Raw genomic sequence first — 20,742 nt, forward strand, 5'->3', positions numbered from 1 at the left:
AATTTCCTAAACTCTATCCTTCATCTCCTCGTTTCAAATGTAAATTGGGAGGTAGATTTGCTCCCGCCCCACCCCCTAGCCCGGTTCCTGATTTTTATCCAAAGGACTCCATCTGTATATCCTGTCAAGGAGGGGGGGGGGGGGGGCGAGTGGGGCCGTGCAGGCTGCTTGCTCCCTGTATCCCTTTTCAATAGCTGCCGCTGGGTCTTCAGGAGGTACAAAGAGTCCTGGTGCCTCCGTAGCACGCCCTCGGACAGAGCTGGCAGCCGGAGCGGTGATATCCCCTGCCCAGAGCAGCATCCCCACCTCCTTTGCCTTCTTCCCTCCCTCCCTCCTCCTTCCCTCCCTCCTCTTCCTCCTCCTCCCGCAGCCACGATCCGCACCCAGTCGGAGCTGGGCTTGGCACCGGCACCCACTTCTCCCACCGTGTGCCCAGCAGCCGGCCGTGCCGTGCAGTGCCGCGGAGGAGGAGCGGAGCGGCGCCGGCGATCCTGCCTCCGCGGCTGCGGGCGGGTGCGCGGGTGGGCGCGCAGTTCTCATGCCAGGCGGGCGCAGCCCGGCCCCCGCCTGGGAGCATCCCGCCAGCACTTCGGCGCGGAGGCACAGTCGGCCTTTAGGATTAAAATACTCAGCGCGCCGGGCAGCCCGGGGAGAGGTAAGTGCCGGCTGCACCTGAGCCTTCCCTTGCTTTTTCTCCCGCCTCCCCTCCCATGTAGGTAGAGTGCGATCGGAGGAGTTGTAGGAAAGCGCTGTGTGCGGTGCATTTCCCGCTTCCTCCAATCCCAGTTGCCCCTAAACTGGTCCTGCTCGGCTGTGGTGCTGCGGCTTGGGGGCGGCGGGGACGGGAAAGGGCCGGCGGGGCGGCCCGGGCAGAGCGGCTGGGAGAGGCGGCACCAGATGTGGCAGGGAACCTGCGAGGTGTAAGAGAACTGATGCTGTACGCGTGTGTGCACCTTCTGAGGAATAGGAGAACAATAGCATCTCTCTGACTCTTTGGAGAAGTCTCTCGGAGAGGGGGGGAGGTGGAATGGGGGAAGGGAGAACCACAGACTTCTGCAAAACACTGGCAGCACTAAGTCTTGACTATGACGGTCCTGTCTGCCACGCCAAACCGGCTGATTACTTAGTCTGGCACCGATGCTACAGAGCAAAAGATTACCGAGGCCAGGAAATTTCCCCAGTTATTTCCCGGAGCTTTTATGTCAAGGGTGTTCTAGAGTTTGCAAATGTTGAAATGATGGGAGCTTATTCCTTTGATTAGTATGCAGTTGGTAAGACTAGCTCTGCAGTGCTTGGCTGTTTGATACTGACTCTCCCCCCGCTGCCCCGTCCCTCTCGTCTATCTATACATCCACACAGGAGCATGTCCCGCTTTCCTCAGCAAGGTTATGTGCACCGTTAGCAAGTGGTTTGTGATCTGGATCCTCAGACTTCTCGCGGCTAAAAGGAGGGGGGAAAGGCAGTCCTTTTTGCAATAACATTTAGCCTTTATACTGGTGCTTTCAAAGGGTGAGGTAGTTCAGGTGAGTCAGGATTCTGGAAACGATCCCCCCATGAAATCGGGGGATATAGGCAGGGATGGGAGACGGAGACTTGTGAGGCACTCTGATTCTGGGAACTGAAATGTTGATGCTTTAATCTTTTCCCATTGCAAGGATAAAATCTTGTGTTCTGATAGATAACTTCTCAAGTCAAAGCAGAGACTTGAAAGGGCAGCATATACTTTATAGTCTCTCTAACAAGACATACTGCCTTGCCATTTTTCAGCTAGAACACAGGTGATTGTACAGCTTTGCAAAAAATAAATTGCTTTTCCAGGACAAATAAGTAAATACCTAAAGGAGCCAAACTCTTGAGAATGCTGGTTTCTGAAACAGTCTCTCCCTGGCAGTGATGTGTGACTTGACTTTTCTACCCTTATTACACTTACTAATTGTTCCTCTGTTGCCTTATTTGGAGTTTGCAGGGAATTATTGGTCAAAGCCAGGCACCTACCCTGTTTCTGAAAAAGACAGATTTACACAGTCTCATGTGAAGATTGATTTGGATGGGTAATAACATGAAACTTGCTCTAGCACGTTAAGTTTGCTCTGCCTAATTAATATAGCTTCTGAAGTTCCAACAGGTCAACAGATAAAGATCCGATGGGAAATGATGCTGATTTACTTTTAGCAATATAATAAGCTTTAAAGATGCAAAACTGAAGTGAGGATGTTTAGAAATAATATGATTGTGCCTCATTAGAGCTAACTCAGTGCAATGGGTGTCTTACCATCTTTGGGGGGAAAAGAACAAAAACTGCACTAAACAAAAGCCAAAGAACTATCTAGGGACCAAATGTGACATCCTGTTTAAAGTCCTTGTACACGCTTTTCTAGCTCTCCAGCATGCAACTATCAGGGGATCTAATCTAGGCACACTTCTTTTTTAGGGTCAGGAAGAAAAGCTAAGTAAGATTTAAAAAACAATTGTGATAAAATCCACAGCAAGGGGAGAAGAGCAAAGGAGCTAAAAGCTCATTCTAACAACTTTTAATGCTAACTTTGTGAAATATCTTGGGGTTTAGGACTTAATATAGGTTAAAAACTGCATGGAATATTAGGGAAATATCAAAAGTAATTATCTGAGCTAGCACTGCATGTTAAAAGTCTGTGTCATTTAGTGTGGAATAAAATATAAACATCAGTATTTTCTTGCAGAGGAAATACTTGGTTTTCCTTGAAAAAAAACAACATTAAAGATTGCAGTTTTAATCAGAGGACACTTCACCCTTATAATAGGAGACTTTACTGTAATTAAAGGCTGATGTAGGTCATTAGAATTGTGTTAAGAGTCAGATGACAGCCTCACCAAGTCTCTTAAGTCTTCATTCATTGATTTAGCAGCAAAGCACTCCTGATTATTTGCTATTGATTTAATAGCAAAGCATTCTTATCTTTCTGTATAAAAGGGTTGCTGTAAAGCATTTGTGTAGCTGCAGATTATCCATGAATTAACTGATTAGAAAAATGGATACAGCATCCATGAAGATTATCATCTATCCTTCTCATGTATAATTGTGCATGTGTTGTGTCCATATCTTTCTGTGTTTCTTTAGCAGTCAAAGACTTTACTGAAGAAAATAACAATTAATGCAAAACCTTAGGCTGTTGTAACCTAAGTTAAGGTCTTACTTTTCTGTAAACCTGGTTAAGCCTTTTCTCCAAAGTATTCAATTCCCAAATTGACTCCGACATGTAATGAACACAGAAGATATGTTAAACCTCAAATGGGTCACAGGTGAATATACTGCTTGGGAACCAATTTCAGTGACAGCCTGGCTAGAAAGTTTCTGTGTATGTTTTTGGGTATTGGCTTCAATATTTGGTGTGTACAGTGGTTTTACCATGAAGGCCTTTCATGAGCCATTCTGTTTAATTTACTTTATCATAACCTTTCCCCCCCCTCCCCTTTCCCTTCCCCCTTTCCAATGTATGCTTTCATGCCACTACTAGGTATTGTTTTCTTGTGGCAATAAAAATCATTAAATTTTAGCTGAGGAAGGCAGCATGAAACAGATGATGGTTACTTCGATTCTTCCTGTCAAACAGGGCTTAGCTGTAAGCAGTAATGCAGGAGTGCCTCCTCTGGGAATTCAGAGGATCTGCAGGAAAGTCATCCCTGGGTATTACATGAAGTTCTTCAGCTTAAATGAGGCTGCAGAAATTGAGCTTGTGGAAATTTAAATATTGGACTTGATCAGTCACAGTCATACAAATACTGCTGGCATTTCTTTTCAATACCTGATCAAATTAGCATAATCCTTTTCAGCAGCTTGGATCTCTAAAATATACCATAGCAAGGTGAAAAAAAAAAACCCCAAACAACCAAAAACCAAAACACAACTCACAGAACTTTCACATGGAGTAAGTTATATTAAAAAAAATTAATAAAATGTATATATATATATAAAAATCTTTCCTTTGTTAATTTTTTTCTTGGGGAAAATAAAGAAACATATCAACAACCCAAACATCTTAGCACTCTAGCCACACACAATCTTATGTTCAACTGCAGAGCAGTATGAAAGACCAAAAGCTGTTGCCTGGTTTTCTTTCTGGATTTGTTGAAACCCTATCATTTATTGAAGTATGCCTAGTGTTTTCCTGTTGTCTCATCAGATTCTTTCACCTGAGTCAGAGGGTATTGAAGCCGGTTTAGTGTAACAGTGCCATATGTTTGGAGAAGTGATAGTTTTTTTGCTTGGTAACCAGATGCAGGCTGCAGGATGTGCACTACATTTACAGCTCTCCCATGTGAATATTTAGGCCAGTTAGCAGCAGGAGGTTGTGGTCTGTAGTTGTAATGTCATCTGGCACTGGGAGTTAATAGGTTTCATTGCACTTCCCTGACTCACAGAGCTTCATTCCATGGAAGGGCCCCCACCTCACTTGCTCCAAGGTACTTTCCCTTTTTTTTTCTTTCCTTCCCCTCCCCCCCCCCCCCTTAATTTTATTTCCTTGAAGAAAGTGATAATCTGACATTGCAACCTACAGCATAATTAGAAATGTAATCTTCTCTAAACCCTTTTGTCTCAAGGATCAGAGCTCCTGTGCCAGTGAAAGTGTCTCCCAAGATATTTAGGATGTTTGACACAGAGGAGCTGCAGGTTCATAAAAAAAGGAAATCTTTTCTGTCACAGAAAGTGACACCCTTTCCCATGGGCACTGTAAAACCAAATGTCAATATATAAATATTTCAGTGAGAGTAGTTCAGATGTCAAGGGGCTCACCTGCTGATTCCACTATGGTTAAGGGATCATGGTTCAAGATCCAGTGGCAACAGTCACCCAACCTCACAATTACCTCAACACATAGGGGTTTATTTTATTGAATGACTTGAAGTAAAGAAAAAAGCCCACGATGTGGGAGAACTGTGCACTACTGGCCAAGTTACAGCAAAATTTACTGGCAGGTGTTGTCTGGATTGCACTTCCAGGAACATCAAGGTCCAGGTTTACACAGTGAATTTTTTAAATGGTATCAAAAATTGAGCTGTTGAAAGAATAATAATGACGGGGGAGAGGAAAGGCAATAGGAGTGCAAAACTCTTCACCCACACCTTCAATGAATGTTCTGAGCTGACAGCTAGTTTTCACAAAAAGAAATGTAACCCAGAGTGGTTGAGTTTTAAAAAAGAAACAGGTTTTGTATTTTCACTTCTTCCTGAAGAATTTAGCACATTGGAAACACTTTAGGGTAATACATGGTGAAGGACAAAATTCCCTGTTGGGTTGAAGAACTTGACAGGGAAATGATATGGTTCATAGGTGAAGCTGACACAGTGACACTGGGTAGTGACATGTGAGTGGAAGCCTGAAAGAATCTGCACTTCGGCTACAAAGGTTAGGTGATAGCAAGCTCATCTTGAAAGCCTTCTGCAGGTGTCTGTAGAAGGTGGAAGAGGTGTTAGGGATGGGAAAAAAAGCTTTAGTGATGATACCTAAGAGACAGAAGACACGTTTTGCCCATGTTTACTGAGGCTCATGGCTACACATGAACTAGTCTTCATGGGCTGTTTCAGAAATTATGAGTGAAGCAAAACATTCAGAGATATTTTCAGTGGGTGTAAATTATCGTTAATTGCTTGCAATGTGGAGAACTCTTTCTTAAAGCTAAGGATCTTCATCATGATCTGAATGATTTCAATAAATCAAGATTGCTTCCCAGAGAGAGTGTGTAATAGTGTCTTTTTTGACACGAGCAGATTGTTTGGGCAAAGTAGAGTAGTAACATTTTTCAGATTAGCAATATTCACCAGAATATTTCTGCTATTAGATAGTTCATTAAATATAGTTCAATTTCTCTATAGCAGATGGAAAAAAATACAAGTTTTCCAGCATATAAGGATGCTAATATTTTTTTTTTTCAAATGTATATTCTTCACTTTGATATTTTCTATATCAAGCAGCTATTTAAGAACAGAAATATGAGAGCTTAGACATCTAGTGAATATTTTTCATGTTGGTGGTTTTATTTGGTTTGGTTTTCAGTTTTTGTTTGGTGTGGTTTGGGCTGGTGTTTTGGGTTTTTTATAGTTACTCACATAGGCAGCATGCTACTGCTCTGGTGAGACAAACTACATGCATAGTCTAAATCCCAAAACATACTCTTTGAATTACACATCAGTTCTTATACTTTAGGTTGTTCCTATTTGTGATTGTCAGGACTACATACAAAGTAAACATGGAATACCAGCTTAGTTGTGAAAGGTAGAGCCCAGTCCTTTAAGTATGCCAGCAGAAAAATTGATATTATTTTTAAAGCCTAAGTGATTTTTTCATATAAGCAAAGTGTGAGTGAGGAGATATGATTGCATTTTGCCCCTATATAGGGAGGAGAGTAGAAACTTGGAGATTCAGAAACAGGATGTAAAAGTTCCCTCACGTCCAAGGGTAACTAATGACATCAATTACAAGTGCAAATATTTCTCAGTTCTGTGTCTTGTGCTCTTCTTCTCTGACTCCTGTTTGTGCAGAAAGTGATACCACTTCATAAAAGACCATCTTTAAACCTGAAATACAAAATGGTTGCAGGTCAGTTTCACCTTCACTTCATATCCATGCCTGTAAATGAATATGACAGAGAAAGCACTGGAATCAGAGCACTGATTCCCTATATTGCTGTCAGTGCTATTCATAGCCACTGCTGCAAGTGCAACCCTGAATATTGAAATTGTGTCTGATGGAGAAAAAAAATAAAGCTGCAGCACCTTTTAGTTTCCAGTTTTACTAATGCTGTGATGTTGCTTTGTGTGGACTTGTGAACTTCCCACTTACAAACTTCATACAAGTGATATCGAAGTGTTAGTTATGCTTGGACAAAAGTATTTTCTTTTTAAATATAGTTCAATATCCATGTAATACAGCATACTATTTAATAAGCAATCATTCCCAAAACAGAAAAGATTTTGAAGTATCAGGCACTTTTACTTCTTCTTTGAGAAGTATCACACTCAAAAGGCAATGTGCTGAAAAAACTATAAATAAAACCCTAAAAAAAATAGTCCATAAGAGGAATAGGAAGACTTCTGAAGAAAAAGAGAGAGGGAGAGAAGATTGTTTTCAAGCAGAAAGTGCTGCCATACAGTTGAATAAAAATAATTGGAATTCTGGAGACTGTGTGGTGAAAGAACGAGTAAACGACAACAATGTTTTTTTCCCCAGAGGGTGTGAGTATTCTGCTTTTCATCAGATTGTGCTGTCTAGCATATGGACTGTTTTTCAGTTGGTATTTTGGGTGTGTTTTTCAGTTCTGTGCTGTGGTGTGTGGCTGGGGGACCATGTCAGTCCATATGGTGGCTTTCATACTTTTCCTGCAGGTGTAAAAGAAAGGATGTAAGAGAGTGCTGTTAAAGATAAAAGGTTAGAGCACTTGTAGGTTTGAAATGTCTGTTCAGAGCAAGAACAAGGCATTTCGAACTGCTTGGTGGAAAGACACTAACATATTGTAAATGTTTTACTGACATTTCTTAAGAAAATCCATTTTGTATTTTTATCTCTGTTAAATAACAATCTGCTGCCTCTTTGAAATAAACTGACAGTTTATCAATATCAGATGTCTTTAACCTGATGTAACTTAGAAACAGAGAGGGAAAGTAACGGGTGCATAAAGCGCCTCTACTACAAACAGCGTTTGGCTTATTTGAACTGAGCAGTAGGAAGTGAAGGTATCACTGAGGAAGCACAGCTGCTTTTCAAAGCACTCGTGGCAGCCCATGAGTAATCACTGTGTCATATGGTCATGATTTTACCAAAGGGCCAGATCAAAACTGAGCTGTGGCTAGTTGAGATGGATCATTTTAATGTCTCTCTGCTGACAGGGATGACATTTGCTTGTTAATCCTGCTGGTCCATGTTGGAGAGATGCCTTTTCTAACTGCCCATCATGTTTTGGAAATTAGGGCCTCTAGGTAAGATGTTGCCTATTCTGTCTGTTTTGCCTGTGGGGACACACTCAGTTTTCACTTGTGGAAGCTTTCAAATTGCTGCTGCTTAGCAAACACGCTCAGTGGGTTTGTGGTTTATCCCACCAGTCTCTAAGCAAAGCCTTTCTGGTGCAGGGCAGTACCACAGAAGGGATTACTATAAAAAAGACTTTAAATACAGTCTGTAATCAGAGGAGCCTTTTATTTGTTTCATGTTTCTGCCCTCTAGGTACCTTTGGCAGCCCGTTGCATAGAAGTTTTGCAGCTAAAAAAGCCTGGCATACTGAAAACAGATAGCAGAGATCACATTTCACTCAGTTTTAATAGTGGTGGGTAGGGATGTAATGATAATCTATCTAGAGCATTTGATGTGTATGTGATTTAATGCCTAGCCTTTTTAGGTTAATTAAATGTAAGAGGATGAAATCTTTCTTCCATGGCTTCCTAAGTAGCAGTGGTTCACTCCAAATTAATGGCTTGCTACCTGGTTTAGTTTCATCCTGCTTTTCACCTTGTGTTTGACACTTCTTAAATTCTTCTCACCTGCCTCATAGGCAACTCACATAAGGGGGATGCCTATTTTGGAGGGAGCAGTGCCTACCTGAGTTTAATACAGGTGATGCTCCTGAAGGGCAAAACTACATTTGGTTCTGTCTGACAGCTCTTATACTTTTTAAATCATTATGCTAAGTACATATTTTTTCTTGGCCAGAGAAGGTTGACAATTGCAAGAAGAATGAAAGAAGACTGGTTTAAGTATTGAAGATATTGGGATTTTGTACATTAAATTATTTTTAAGTGAGTTCTAAGAGTTATTAAATGATCAATCTTTCAGAATAAAACCAGAGAAGTTCTCAATAAATAAATAAGTAAATAAATAAAATTATTATGTGTATTAGTGCTGAAAAATCATTTGTCATTAAGTCAAGGTTTCACTGAAAATACAAAATCTCATTATCCTCTGATATTTCTGAACACATTTATGTATAAATATATAAACCAGTGTTACATGCTTCTTAACTGTGTCTGACATTTGCTTTAGGAATGTAGTAAAAATGGGGAGACTCCAAAGGCTTTTTTAGTAGGTCGGATTCAAATCAGAACAAATCACAACATCTGGTGTACCGTGACTAAGAATAAATCAAATTGCTCCAATTCATCTTATACTCCTTTATTTTACTTCTGGAGTTAGCTGGAAGAGAATTGAACTAGCATATGTCCTTGCCATTAATATAGCTTCCTGCCTCTAGCTGGTTTGCAATTATATCATGGTAATGGCAAGTGAAGCAGACTGTAGCAGACAGAGGAAGAAAAAAAATCAAACCAAATCACTGTGAATAACTAGACTTGCTTTGATTATTTTAAAAAGGCATTAAAAAAACCCCAACAACTGGGGTGACTGGTGTTTTAAGAGGACAGTCTTGGGAAAAGTTTATAGGAATAAATATAGAGGTGTCAACAGCAGTGATGCTATCCAGCTCTCAGATAATTATTACGTGAACTCAACGCTGCTCATGATGAGTGAAAAAATGAGTAAATGTTTTGGATGCATTATGTGAAAGCTCAAGAGAATTTTTGTCTTTTAAAGTAAAAGAAATTATATATATTCTCACAACAGTTCTCGTCTTTTCTTTTTTTTTTTTTCTTTTTTTTGGATAGGTACCCATTATACCATAACTTTGGAGGTGATTCAGCAGTGGTGACTTCTTCCAATCAACCACAAATTGTTCTCGCTGGACTCCCAGTTGACACCGTGCTGGAGGCTAGAGCTACTGAGACAACTGGAATTGTGCCTGCTCTCGTCAAGGTTTTTTTTTTTGTTCACACAGGAGAAAAAAAGAAAGAAACAAACAAAACACACACAAAAAAGATGAAGTTGGGCAAAGTGGAGTTCTGCCATTTTCTGCAGATATTAGCTCTTTTCCTGTGTCTTTCTGGGATGAATCAAGCAGAGCTCTCAAGGTCCAGGTCAAAGCCCTACTTTCAATCAGGGAGGACGAGAACCAAGCGCAGCTGGGTGTGGAATCAGTTCTTTGTGCTGGAAGAATACATGGGCACAGACCCACTCTATGTAGGAAAGGTAGGGAATTTAAACAAACTTCTGAGGGTGCAGATGTTTGATTTTTGATGTATTTATGTGATGCAACCTGAAAACTGTAGTTCTGCCTACATGGCTGATGTAAGACAGGATGGGACAACATTGTGTACTTTAAAGAAGAAAAATGTTTAGCTCTTCAGAGCAGCGAGAATTTTCTTTAAGAGCTATACATATTAGCTATGCTTCTTTAAAGGAGTATGATAATGGGCGTGTTTTTCCAGTGTTGATACCAAGAAAATATTTTATTACTGAATATGTTATTACTAATATTAGATGTATTTTTTTAATATTGAGATTGAGAAAAATAATGATGAATATTCCTTTAGAAGAGTTAACAGGCAGTCCCGGAAAACAGAAGTTCTGTGTTGCGTTGTTTGCTCCCTAAAGATCAGCACTACTGAAGGCAAGAGAGGAAAAATCAGGCATCTGGGGGTGTGACAAGTGAAAAAAGGAGGGCATGTCTGCATTACTGCTTTGCTTTGAGGTTGCTGGGCTGGCAGATTGACACCTCCGGGGCCTCACTGCCCTCCATACATAACAGAGCCTTGTAGCTTTATCTTTCCTCTGATGGGCACCAGGCCAGTGCAGAGCAAGCCTTTGCATTGGGGCATCCCCAGTGGCTGCTTCTGCATGCCCATCGCTGCACGTGGAGTGCACTGAGCACAGCTGGGAATCTGGGCTGTGGCTCATTCGTTGCCTTCTGCTGGTGGGTAATATGCTTCCTTCAGCAGTTCTGAAGGGAATAAGAACCCAGACAAAAAGGAAAAACAAAAAAAGAAAAAGGAAAAACCAACCAACAACAAACCCTCTTGTGTTTCTGTGTAACATTTATGTGTAATCATCTTGTTGAGAGAAACACCCATTTTTCTATGCAATAGCTGAACCAATAACTAGAATTTCTCATTAAAATAAAGGAAATGCATAGAAAACAAGGGAGTGACGGCTTTGGGCAAAATGGCATGCTTACAGAAAAGGAGATGAAGTAATCTGAAATCCAGCCCTTCAAATATGCAAGTGCAATGAATTTCAGCTTACTTAATTCGTCCTACTGAGACAAAACCCTTGATGTTTGTGTTAACACAGTTAAGCACTTAGAGTTTAATCATGCCAACTGAATAATCAAGTTAAATGGGGAGCTGTTCTCGTGATTACAGCTATGGTAGTGTTTACATGCTTTTCTGAAAGCTGGGACTTTGCACAATTCAGCCTTTAAGAAAGATGTGCTAGAATCACAAATGCCATCTCTTATGACAGTAGTCCTGAAAGTTTTTGTTAAGTTTTAGGTTATGTAGCAGTTTCCATTCTGATGCCATGCAGCTGCTGCTTGGCTTAGTAAGTTTTGTCGTTTAGGCAAATTTGTTCTCAGGTTGGAGCTTCTCTTTTGCCTCTGGAAAGCAGCATATTTGGCATTCTTGCTGGGTGATAAAAAGGGAAGTGTGGCTTACAAATTCACATGCCTCTCCTGGAAAAGAAGTGTCTTTAAATACTCAGCTGAAGACTGCTTTAGATCTGTAGCAATTTTCATATTCATTTCATTGCTATAGTATGGCCAAAGATGCTGTGGTAGTGCTGGAGTACATGATATTTGCATGTGTGTGGTTATTTTTAGCTTCACAGTCTGCTCTTTACTGTCCTTTAGAGGAGTCCTAGCATTCATAAGCAGATATCCTCTGAAAAGCAAATAATTTTTATTTTTTTCCTCTGAAACAGTCTGTGCCCAGTCTGCTTTTGCATCAGCAGTATGAATTGTTGGCTCAAGAGCTCGCATTTGTACCAGCAATCCATTTTGTAGGAAAAGCAGATAAAAATTTGCACTTGCGAAAGGAAGCCTCTGTTCCTGGAAACAGAGTCCTTGCTGAGCATCTTATACGATAAGAAGTGCCAAGTTCCTAACCTTCTCACTGGAGAAGCTTTTTACTATGTGGTGCCTGAGGTGCAATCATGACCGAAGCTACATTCCCACGCAGGGGAGCAAAGAGGTGAAGAAGTGATTTTCTTTCTGTATGTTAACATAATATGTGTAGCACCACTCTGAAGTTAGCAGCAGTCACCTTCCTCCTCCTCTGCTCCCCTTAAAAATATTGCTCTTCTTGTTTCGAATCCTTTATAGGCAGGCAGGGACTGAGAAGACAGAGATTTGGGTAGGAAAGATGGAAGTTTTTTCCTTCTGTGTTGTGGGGGATTTCTTTTTTTTTTCTTTTTTTTTTTTTTTTTTTTCTTTCTTTCCACTTTGTTGAGGAAACTACAGCAAGGAAAGAGCTGGCAAAGCTCACTTATCTCATCAAGTGAAGTGGAAGCAGCAGCCAGACTCTGCCTCATATTCCGCAGAGTGCTCTGCTCCTGGGGAGGTCACTCCTGCACTGCTGTACCTTCACGATGCTTTGCAGGGTGCCAATCTAACTGCACATCCAGGAACCAGAAACCTTCCTCCAGATTTTAAAGGCTGTGAGACAAAAGTGCTTCATAAACACTCAGGCAAATGGAGTTGCAAGAGGGAATATTTTTCTCCCCGCCACTATTCAATTTTACAAAGCCCCAGGCAATTCTGTTTGGAAGGCAGCATTTGGAGAGTGTGAGGGTTACACAGCAAATCGTTCAGGAGTCATAAAATACACCAATGTTACTTCCATGTTCAACCTTAACTCTGTTCTCCTGGGTGTGTGCATTCTGATACGTTACATGCTCATGCAGGGTAAAATCCCATTCCTTTTAAATAATATCTGAGGATTACACCTCAGTAAGGAGTGTCTTTCACGTAAAATGATTTTTCAGTGCTTTCGTGTGTGCTTAACAAGAAAGCAGACCCATATCTGTGGTATACTGTAGCCTTCCTGGTATCCTTGACCTCCATTTATTGGTAGAATGTTTTTCTGTTTGCTGGTTGTTTTTTATTTTAAATGTATTTGTTTTATGAAGGCCGAGGGAGCCTGTTTCTCACATCACTCTGGAGAAAGCTATGGAGGAGTTTCATTAGTTTTACACTAATAGTAGTCAGAGGTGAATGAAGGCTTTTTGGCCCCCACCTCCCTTTTCTTTTTTTTTTTTTTTTGGTAAAAATATAGGTCTTTCCTCCCTGTGATATGAAATTTAATTATCTTGAATTCAATCCTGAGTAATTCTGAGCGCCTTTCGGGAAGTGCTTAACATATAATCAGTTTGTGGACTGGATCATATACAATTTCTTTCTGTCCATCAGTGCAGCATATGCTGTGTTCTCTTAAAGGCATGAAGCATTTAACTATTTAGCACGTTCATAGACTCCCTTCCAACCTAAACCATTCTATGACCTTAGAGATTATCTAGTTATAGCTCCCCTGCCATGGGCAAGGATATCCTCCTGTTCAGACAGGCACTGTTATCTTCCAGATATGCCGTGTAGGAGATGTTGCAGTAACTCTGATGCCAATTAAGCTACTAGCATAGGTGGCTTCTGTTTGCCAGAAAATGTTTGCTATTGCTTGGTAATACATTTTGTGAAATGCCTTACTCTGTATTTTCCATATAAATGACTTTAATGGAATCTATTTGGGCATAAAAATAATAGTAAAGAGCATTTTACAGTGATTCAATGCATAAATGCCTAAAATTAGGAAAGAGTGTATGTTATTATACTGAATGTTTGAAAAGCTGTATACAATCTTGTAATTAAAGTCTAAACATCTATATACTGGAAAAAAAAAGGTGCAGTTAAAGTGGAACTTTAAATCTGTTTTGATACCTTTTTTTGTTTCATTTTTCATTTTATTACATGAGTATCAGACCTCTAGAGTTTGCTTTGGGTTGTGTGTTTTGTTTTGGTTTTGTCTTTGTTGCTGTTGGGTTTGCTTTTGGTTTTTATTTCCTTTTATGCGTCCTGCTGCAAGAGTCTCAGCCTCCACAAAAGTATTATAATGCCACAAAGTCTAAGTCAGTAATCCTTTCATTTATCTTATTAGAAAAATAAAATTGAAATCAAAAGAAACCACAAATAAACCTGCAGCAGTGAAACAAGCCTGTGATCTCCGTGTGAGATGCTGATTGATGATTGGCTTCACTGTTTTCTTTTGGGTCCAAACCAAAGCTCTTTTTCCAATCCTTTTCCAATGGCTCTAAATGGAGCTCTGGTTAAAAACAGGGTCAGTTTCAAGCTGTTTGCTGACTTCAACTCTTTTTTTTAAACTTGAAAACCTCACTAAGCTATGAAGGAATGGAAATAAAGAGTCCTGATTGACTTCAAACCCAAGAGTTTTATGTTTGATTCTAAGAGGCTCACTAATACCTATAAAAAATAATGCATGGAACTTGCAAGGTAGAATAGAATAGAATAGAATAGAATAGAATAGAATAGAATAGAATAGAATAGAATAGAATAGAATAGAATAGAATTAACCAGGATGGAAAAGACCTTTGAGATCATTGAGTCCAACCTATCACCCAACACTATGTAATCAAATAAAACATGGCACCAAGCACCCCATCCAGTCTCTTCTTAAAGGCTGGATGAGGCTTTGGCCAGCCTGATCTAGTGTAGGGTGTCCCTGCCCATGGCAGGGGGGTTGGAACTAGATGATCCTTGTGGTCCCTTCCAACCCTGAACGAAACTATGAAACTATGAAACTTCCAGTGATGGTGACTCCACCACCTCCCCTGGGCAGCCCATTCCAACAGCCAATCACTCTTTCTGTGAAGAACTTCTTCCTAACATCCAGCCTAAATCTCCCCTGGCACAGCTGGTGCCCTATGTGTTATTTATAATGTATGGGGAAGGAAAATATAAGTCTGGATCTGCATTTTCTAGATGGTAAAATCAAGAAGAAAGGTTAAATGAGTGGACTAAGCATGTGATATGTTAGACCTCACAGTCATAACCTTCCAGTTCAATTTTACCTGCTTCTTTATTCTTCTTACAACCAGTTTCAGATAAAAAGCCTTGTTGGATTCAATTTTCTAACATTTTCTGGATAACTACAGAATAAGTGAAGCATTAAAGAAAATTAAAAAAGAAAAAGTAGTGAACTTAAACATTTTCTAGAAAATTGGTGCTTTAAAGTGCATTTAGAGTTTCGTGCCAAGGCAGGATGGGGAAAGGGCCTTTTTCGAGCAGCGAAATAACAGCAAGTGCGCATTATTGCTATCAAAGAGAGTGAGTTATTCGATTTTGGAGAAAAAGAGGCTGGACAGGGGAGGATACTGGGGTTTTGTGGTTGGGATTTTTGTTGATTTTCAAGGGTGTTGGTATTAGTGTCAGTAGGGTGGTGGAATTATTCATGTGATATTTACCTGCGGCCAAACAGATATCGTCAGAAGTAGAGGTCTTTGTCTAGATTGTCACCTGACACACTCAGGTGCAGCTGATTATTTTACTGATTTGGATAATAAGTGTCTTTACTAAAAGACTTTAAGGTGGTGAGTACTGCAGAAAGGCTGTCTACTTCGTCAAACTCAAATGGTTATGCAAGAGTATCAGCTGCAGAGAAACTGAGAGCGCTTCATCTTTGATGAAAGAACTGAGGATCTCTGAATATAAATCAAATTCCTGAATAGTCCTCAGCACAAGAAAGACATCAATCTGTAGGAGTAGGTCCAGACAAGGGCCACAAAAACGATCAGAGGGCTGGAGTACCTCTCCTATAAGAACATGCTGAGAGAGTTGAAGTTGCTCAATCTGAAGAAAAGAAGGCTCTGGGTAAGCCTTGTTGCAGCCTTTCAGTACTTCAAGGGGGCCTGCTCAGATGGGGACAAACTTTTTAGTAGGGCTTGTTGCAACAGGACAAGGAGTAGTAGTTTTAAACTAAAAAAAGTCTTGGTGTAAACTATATATAAGGAAGAAATTTTTTTTTTAGTATGAAGGAGGTGAAACACTGGCCCAGATTGTCCAGAGAGTTGGTGGAAGGACCCTGCCTGGAAACTTTCAAGGTCAGCTTTTGCGGAGCTCTAAGCAACCTCATCTAGTGAAGATGTCTGCTTCCTGCAGCGGGATTGGACTAGATGATCTTTAAAGGTCTCTTCCAGTCTAAATCATTTGGTGATTCTATGGATCTATGATTCCATGAAATTAGTCCAAATAGCTTTTACTCTCTCTAGAAAATACACAACAGCAGTTTTGGCAAGCGGAGAGGAGGTAGGGTGAAAATACAAAGGCTAAATGTAGGTAGAAGATGCTAGGCTGCCTCATTTGCAGATAACAGAGCTAGAGGTGGGTCAGGTAGAATTCACTGAAGGACTCTGCTGCTCCTGCAGCCTCAGGAGGCAACCCATGGGTATCTGCACACTGCATATCCTTAATCTGGGCTCTTGCCGCTTTGAGCATCCAGCACAAGATAAATATTTGTGCCTGCTTTGCAAGTAAGCTCCCAGCTGAGAGTAGCTACAGCTCTGCACAGATTTTTGTTGCATTCTGTTTTCCTTTTCTTCTCTTGCCCCCCCCCCCCCTCCCCATCCCAAAAGAAAAGGACCCACAACAAATAAATACAGAAAACCCAACCCAACTTTTCATCTGTCTTTGTGGCTGCTATGTGGAAAACAGATGGCACAATGACCTAGAGAGAAACTTCCCCTTTCTACATTTTTTTTGCTCCTTTTCTATTTATGTTATCTTTACTTTTAGCATAATCTTTGAAGCACTGTTGTTTTATGTACTCCCAAAAGGCCATTCATGAAAGTGAAAAAGGAAATCTGCTGTATTTCTGATATTTATCCATCTCAGGAACTCTTTGTTGTTTTGTGCTATGAAAATTGATAACAGTTGACCTTTGAAGGAAAAGGGGTTGTGTTATTCCTGTCAATGTTTTTTGACCATAAGTGCTGCAAATGAAAGAAATTAATAGACAAAACAGTCATGTCCTGCTTAACTTGCTCTGTGGATTGAATAGGTTTTGGTGAAGGGATGCTTCAGTTGTACAACAGAGAAGTAGAAATCATCTTTGGAAATTTTTAATATCGGTTGGACAGGCCTCTGAGCAACCTGATGTGGTTACATGTCCCTGCTCACTACAAGGGAGTTGGACTAGATGAATTCTAAAGGTCCCTTTCCAACCCAAATATTCTATGTTTCTCAGCTTGTAGTATGCAGTCACCAGCGGTCTTGTCTCTTTACTGGGTAGTCACTATGGGCTTTGTGTTTTTCCATTCTTTACTTTATTTGGATTACCCAGAATAACAGAAAGCTGACTGACAATCTGAATGTTTCCTACTTAACATGCAGGGCTAAAGTGTCTCTAGGGAGAACAGTGAGATTAAGGCACACTGGAAGAATTATCCAAAGGGATAACCTGAAATCTACTGTTTTCTATCTGGTTGATTACATTAGCCTGCATAGCTGTAGTGTGATTTCTTCTTTATAGGAAGTCATCTTCTCACATAGCTGAATGAATACCGAAATGGGTTTTATGCTGGGGATTTAAAGTGATGACAATTTCACATGCTCCAGCACTAAAAGACAATTTGTGTGTAATTTCATTATTAGAAGCGATAATAGAGTCGAGAGACTTATGGTTGGATACTGAACCAGAACATGCAGCTTTTTGATCTCTTAGTATAATATAAAACATTGATCCTTAACATGTGGCATTACAGAAGAGGAAGGTTAGTGAAGGTGATGACAACATCTGTAAATTAAGTATCTCTCATTGCAGCTTTTTATTCAATGGCACAGCCATTCTATTTATATAATCCTGTAATACCAGTTCTGTATTGTACTAGACTCATAGGTTCTACCTGCAGTGCTTTGCTCTGAATTTCTGCTGGGCATTATTTAAAACGATATTTTGTGGGTCTCTGACAAAACAGAAAAGCAAGAGTAAAAGCTAATTTTGCAGTGATATGTAGACACAAGTTTCTTGTGTGCTTGGCTGGTTATCAGAAAAAGCCTTCATTTCACAACACCATGAGATGTAGTTTTAATCTCAGTCAAGCTCATACTTCCTCAGCTAACTTTTTTGAACCATGTTCTAATGTTCTTTATTTCTGCTGAGCTAGTTCTTGGTCCTCACTTGATGCTGTTGGCTGTCACTCGACATTCAGTTTTACCTCCATCCTCTACTCTCACAGCTGTGTATTAATGAGGGTGGAAATACAACTTCCTAAAACTAGAGCTACCAAAAAACTGTGGATATTTGCTTTTTGTTTGTTTGTTTGTTTTCCAAGGGCTAAGAAAGTCCATTTTTAAAAAAAATACAATAAAATCAAATCATGGAATACTTCAGCTTTTAAGGGACCTTTATAGGTAATTAACACCCTGAAGAGAGCAAGGACACCTTGCAAATTTTCACCCTCAGCAAATTTGCAGATGAAGCCAAGCTGAGAAGTGTGGTTGATAAGACTGAAGGATGGGCTGCCATCCAGAAAGACCAGGACAGGCTGGAGAGGTGGGCTGAGGATCTCATGAGGTTCAATAAGGTAAAATGCAAGGTCCTGCACCTAGGTCAGGGCAATCCTCAGTATCAATACAGGCTGGGGGATGATGAGATTGAGAGCAGCCTTGTAGAAAAGGATGTGGGGCACTGGACTATGAGAAGCTGTACATGTGCCAACAGTGAACACTTGCAGCCCAGCAGGCCAATGGCATCTTGGGCTTCACCAAAAGAAGCATGGCCAGCAGGTTGAGAGAGGTGATTCTGAATTGTGTCTGTTCAGCCAGGAGATGCAAAGGCTCTGCAGAGACCTTAGAACTACATATTCATATCTGAAGGGGACCTTCAGAAAGGCTGGGGAGGAACTGCTTAGAAGGGCTTGTAGTGATACAACTAGGGACAATGGTTTGAAACTGGATCAGGGTAGATTTAGGTTGGATGTAAGAAAGAATTTCTTTACAGTGAGTGGTAAGATACTGGAACAGGCTGTCCATGGATGTGGTTGAGGCCCTGTCCCTGGAAGCATTAAAGATCAGACTTAATATGGCCCTGGACAGCCTGATCTGGTTGGAGGTGTCCCTGATGACTGCAGGGAGGTTGGACAAGATGACCTTAGAGGGTCCCTTCCAACATGATGTAATCTGTGACTCTTTAATATATCAGGCAGCTCAGAGCCCCATGTAGGGGCCTTGAATATTTCTAGGGATGAGACATCTCTTACCTCTCTGGGCAACATGTAACTAGGCATAGTGCAAGCAAATACAATCCCTGCCCTGAGGCAATATCCTTGTAAGACGAGAAGCAACAGTAGATTAAGAAGCAACAAAAGAATCCAGAGAAATATGGAAACATTAGTCAACATCCCCCCAAACAGCTTGAGAACAATAACTTACTACAAAGACAGACTATTATTTGTTCTGAAAGTGAGAATTGTGCAACATTTTTAAACACTACAAACAGATAACAGAGAGTTCTTTCCTGCATTTATTTACCATCCTTCATAGAAGACAAGTTGGTTGAAATTCATTAGTGCAGATCTGTTTGATATCTATGCTAGCAAGAAGCTACATTTTTTTTCAGACCAGTGAAGATAAAGGGTATTTTTTTCCAATGCTTTCAAAAGATCAAACTTCATATGCTTCAAAGTTTTACATCTTGTAGCCTGCTATCATACTACCTTTTCCATGTTGTTTTTTTGGTGTTTTTTGGTTGTTTATTTTCCTGATATCTGTACTGTTAGACATAATTGTCTCTCTTCAGACTCATTGGATATTCATTCCACGTATTTAGTACTTTCCATGTGTCACAATCTAAATGTACTGCCAGGACTATTGCTGCCTTTTCACAATTCTGCTAAATCTCTTCTTTATTCCACACTACTGATTTTATTTATTTATTTATGTTATTTTATTGTATTGTGGGGTTTTTTTCATTATGTTTTGAATTTGTTTGTGGTGTGTGTTTTTTTTTTTCATATGCATTATCCTTCACTTCTCAAGTTTCTTGTCTCTTTTTGTCTTTTAAATAATCTCTACAAAAAATAGTACACATGTACAGATACCAGTTTTGCAGTGCTAATCTTTACCAGTTGAGTGCTCTTACAGTTTATTATTTAGAGATCCAGAAAAAAAATCCAATAATGGTTCCTTTGTATCAAATGATTTGGCTTTTGCACAAATATACTGGGGATATGTCCTGTAAAATCTCTGCAGTACGAACTTTTTTTCTCTCAGCATTATGCATTTCCCTGCAAGGGGTGACTGAGCGAAGTACTAATAGTGAATTGCTGTAAGAAGTTGTGGCCTTCCAGTATCTGAAGGGGGCCTACAAGAAAGTTGCTGAGGCACTTTTTAGGGTGTCAGGTAGTGATAGGATGAGGGGGAATGGAACAGAACTAGAAGTGGGTAGATTCAGATTGGATGTTAGGAAGAAGTTCTTCACCATGAGGGTGGTGAGACACTGGAACAGGTTGCCCAGGGAGGTGGTGGAAGTCCCATCCCTGGAAGTTTTTAAGCCCAGTCTGGATGTGGCTCTGAGAAACCTGATCTAGTGTGAGGTGCCCCTGCCCATGGCAAGGGGTTTGGAACTAGATGATTCTTGAGGTCACTTCCAACCCTAACTTATTCTATAATTAATTCTAAGTTAATACACAAGGTTGCTCACTTCTCTCAGAATAACTATTACCTACCTTATGCTACCAACATCTTCTCTGTCACTTCCACATTGAAAGAGACACTTACTGTCATATAAATTAGAGATAAGTATCTCTTAGAAAAAGCATCAGAGTTTATTCTGTTAGGTGATGCCTAATTCTGTCTCACTGTCGAAGCCATGATATGAATACTAGGC

At 40.3% G+C, this 20,742-nt stretch overlaps 1 protein-coding gene across 1 annotated transcript in view; it reads left to right on the plus strand.

Annotated features, from left to right (window-relative positions):
• The first annotated feature begins 490 nt into the window (after positions 1-490).
• CDH7 (cadherin 7) overlaps positions 491-20,742 on the plus strand; it is a 94,740-nt gene continuing 74,488 nt past the window's right edge. The window contains exons 1-2 of the mRNA XM_068147677.1: positions 491-655; positions 9,625-10,045. Coding sequence (XP_068003778.1) covers positions 9,836-10,045 — 210 coding nt within the window. The 5' untranslated portion in view covers positions 491-655; positions 9,625-9,835. The remainder of the gene's footprint in view (positions 656-9,624; positions 10,046-20,742) is intronic.

Source organism: Melanerpes formicivorus, unplaced genomic scaffold, assembly GCF_026170545.1.
Source record: "Melanerpes formicivorus ecotype bairdi unplaced genomic scaffold, bMelFor1.0.p_v2 SCAF_15, whole genome shotgun sequence".
Taxonomy (NCBI): domain Eukaryota; kingdom Metazoa; phylum Chordata; class Aves; order Piciformes; family Picidae; genus Melanerpes; species Melanerpes formicivorus.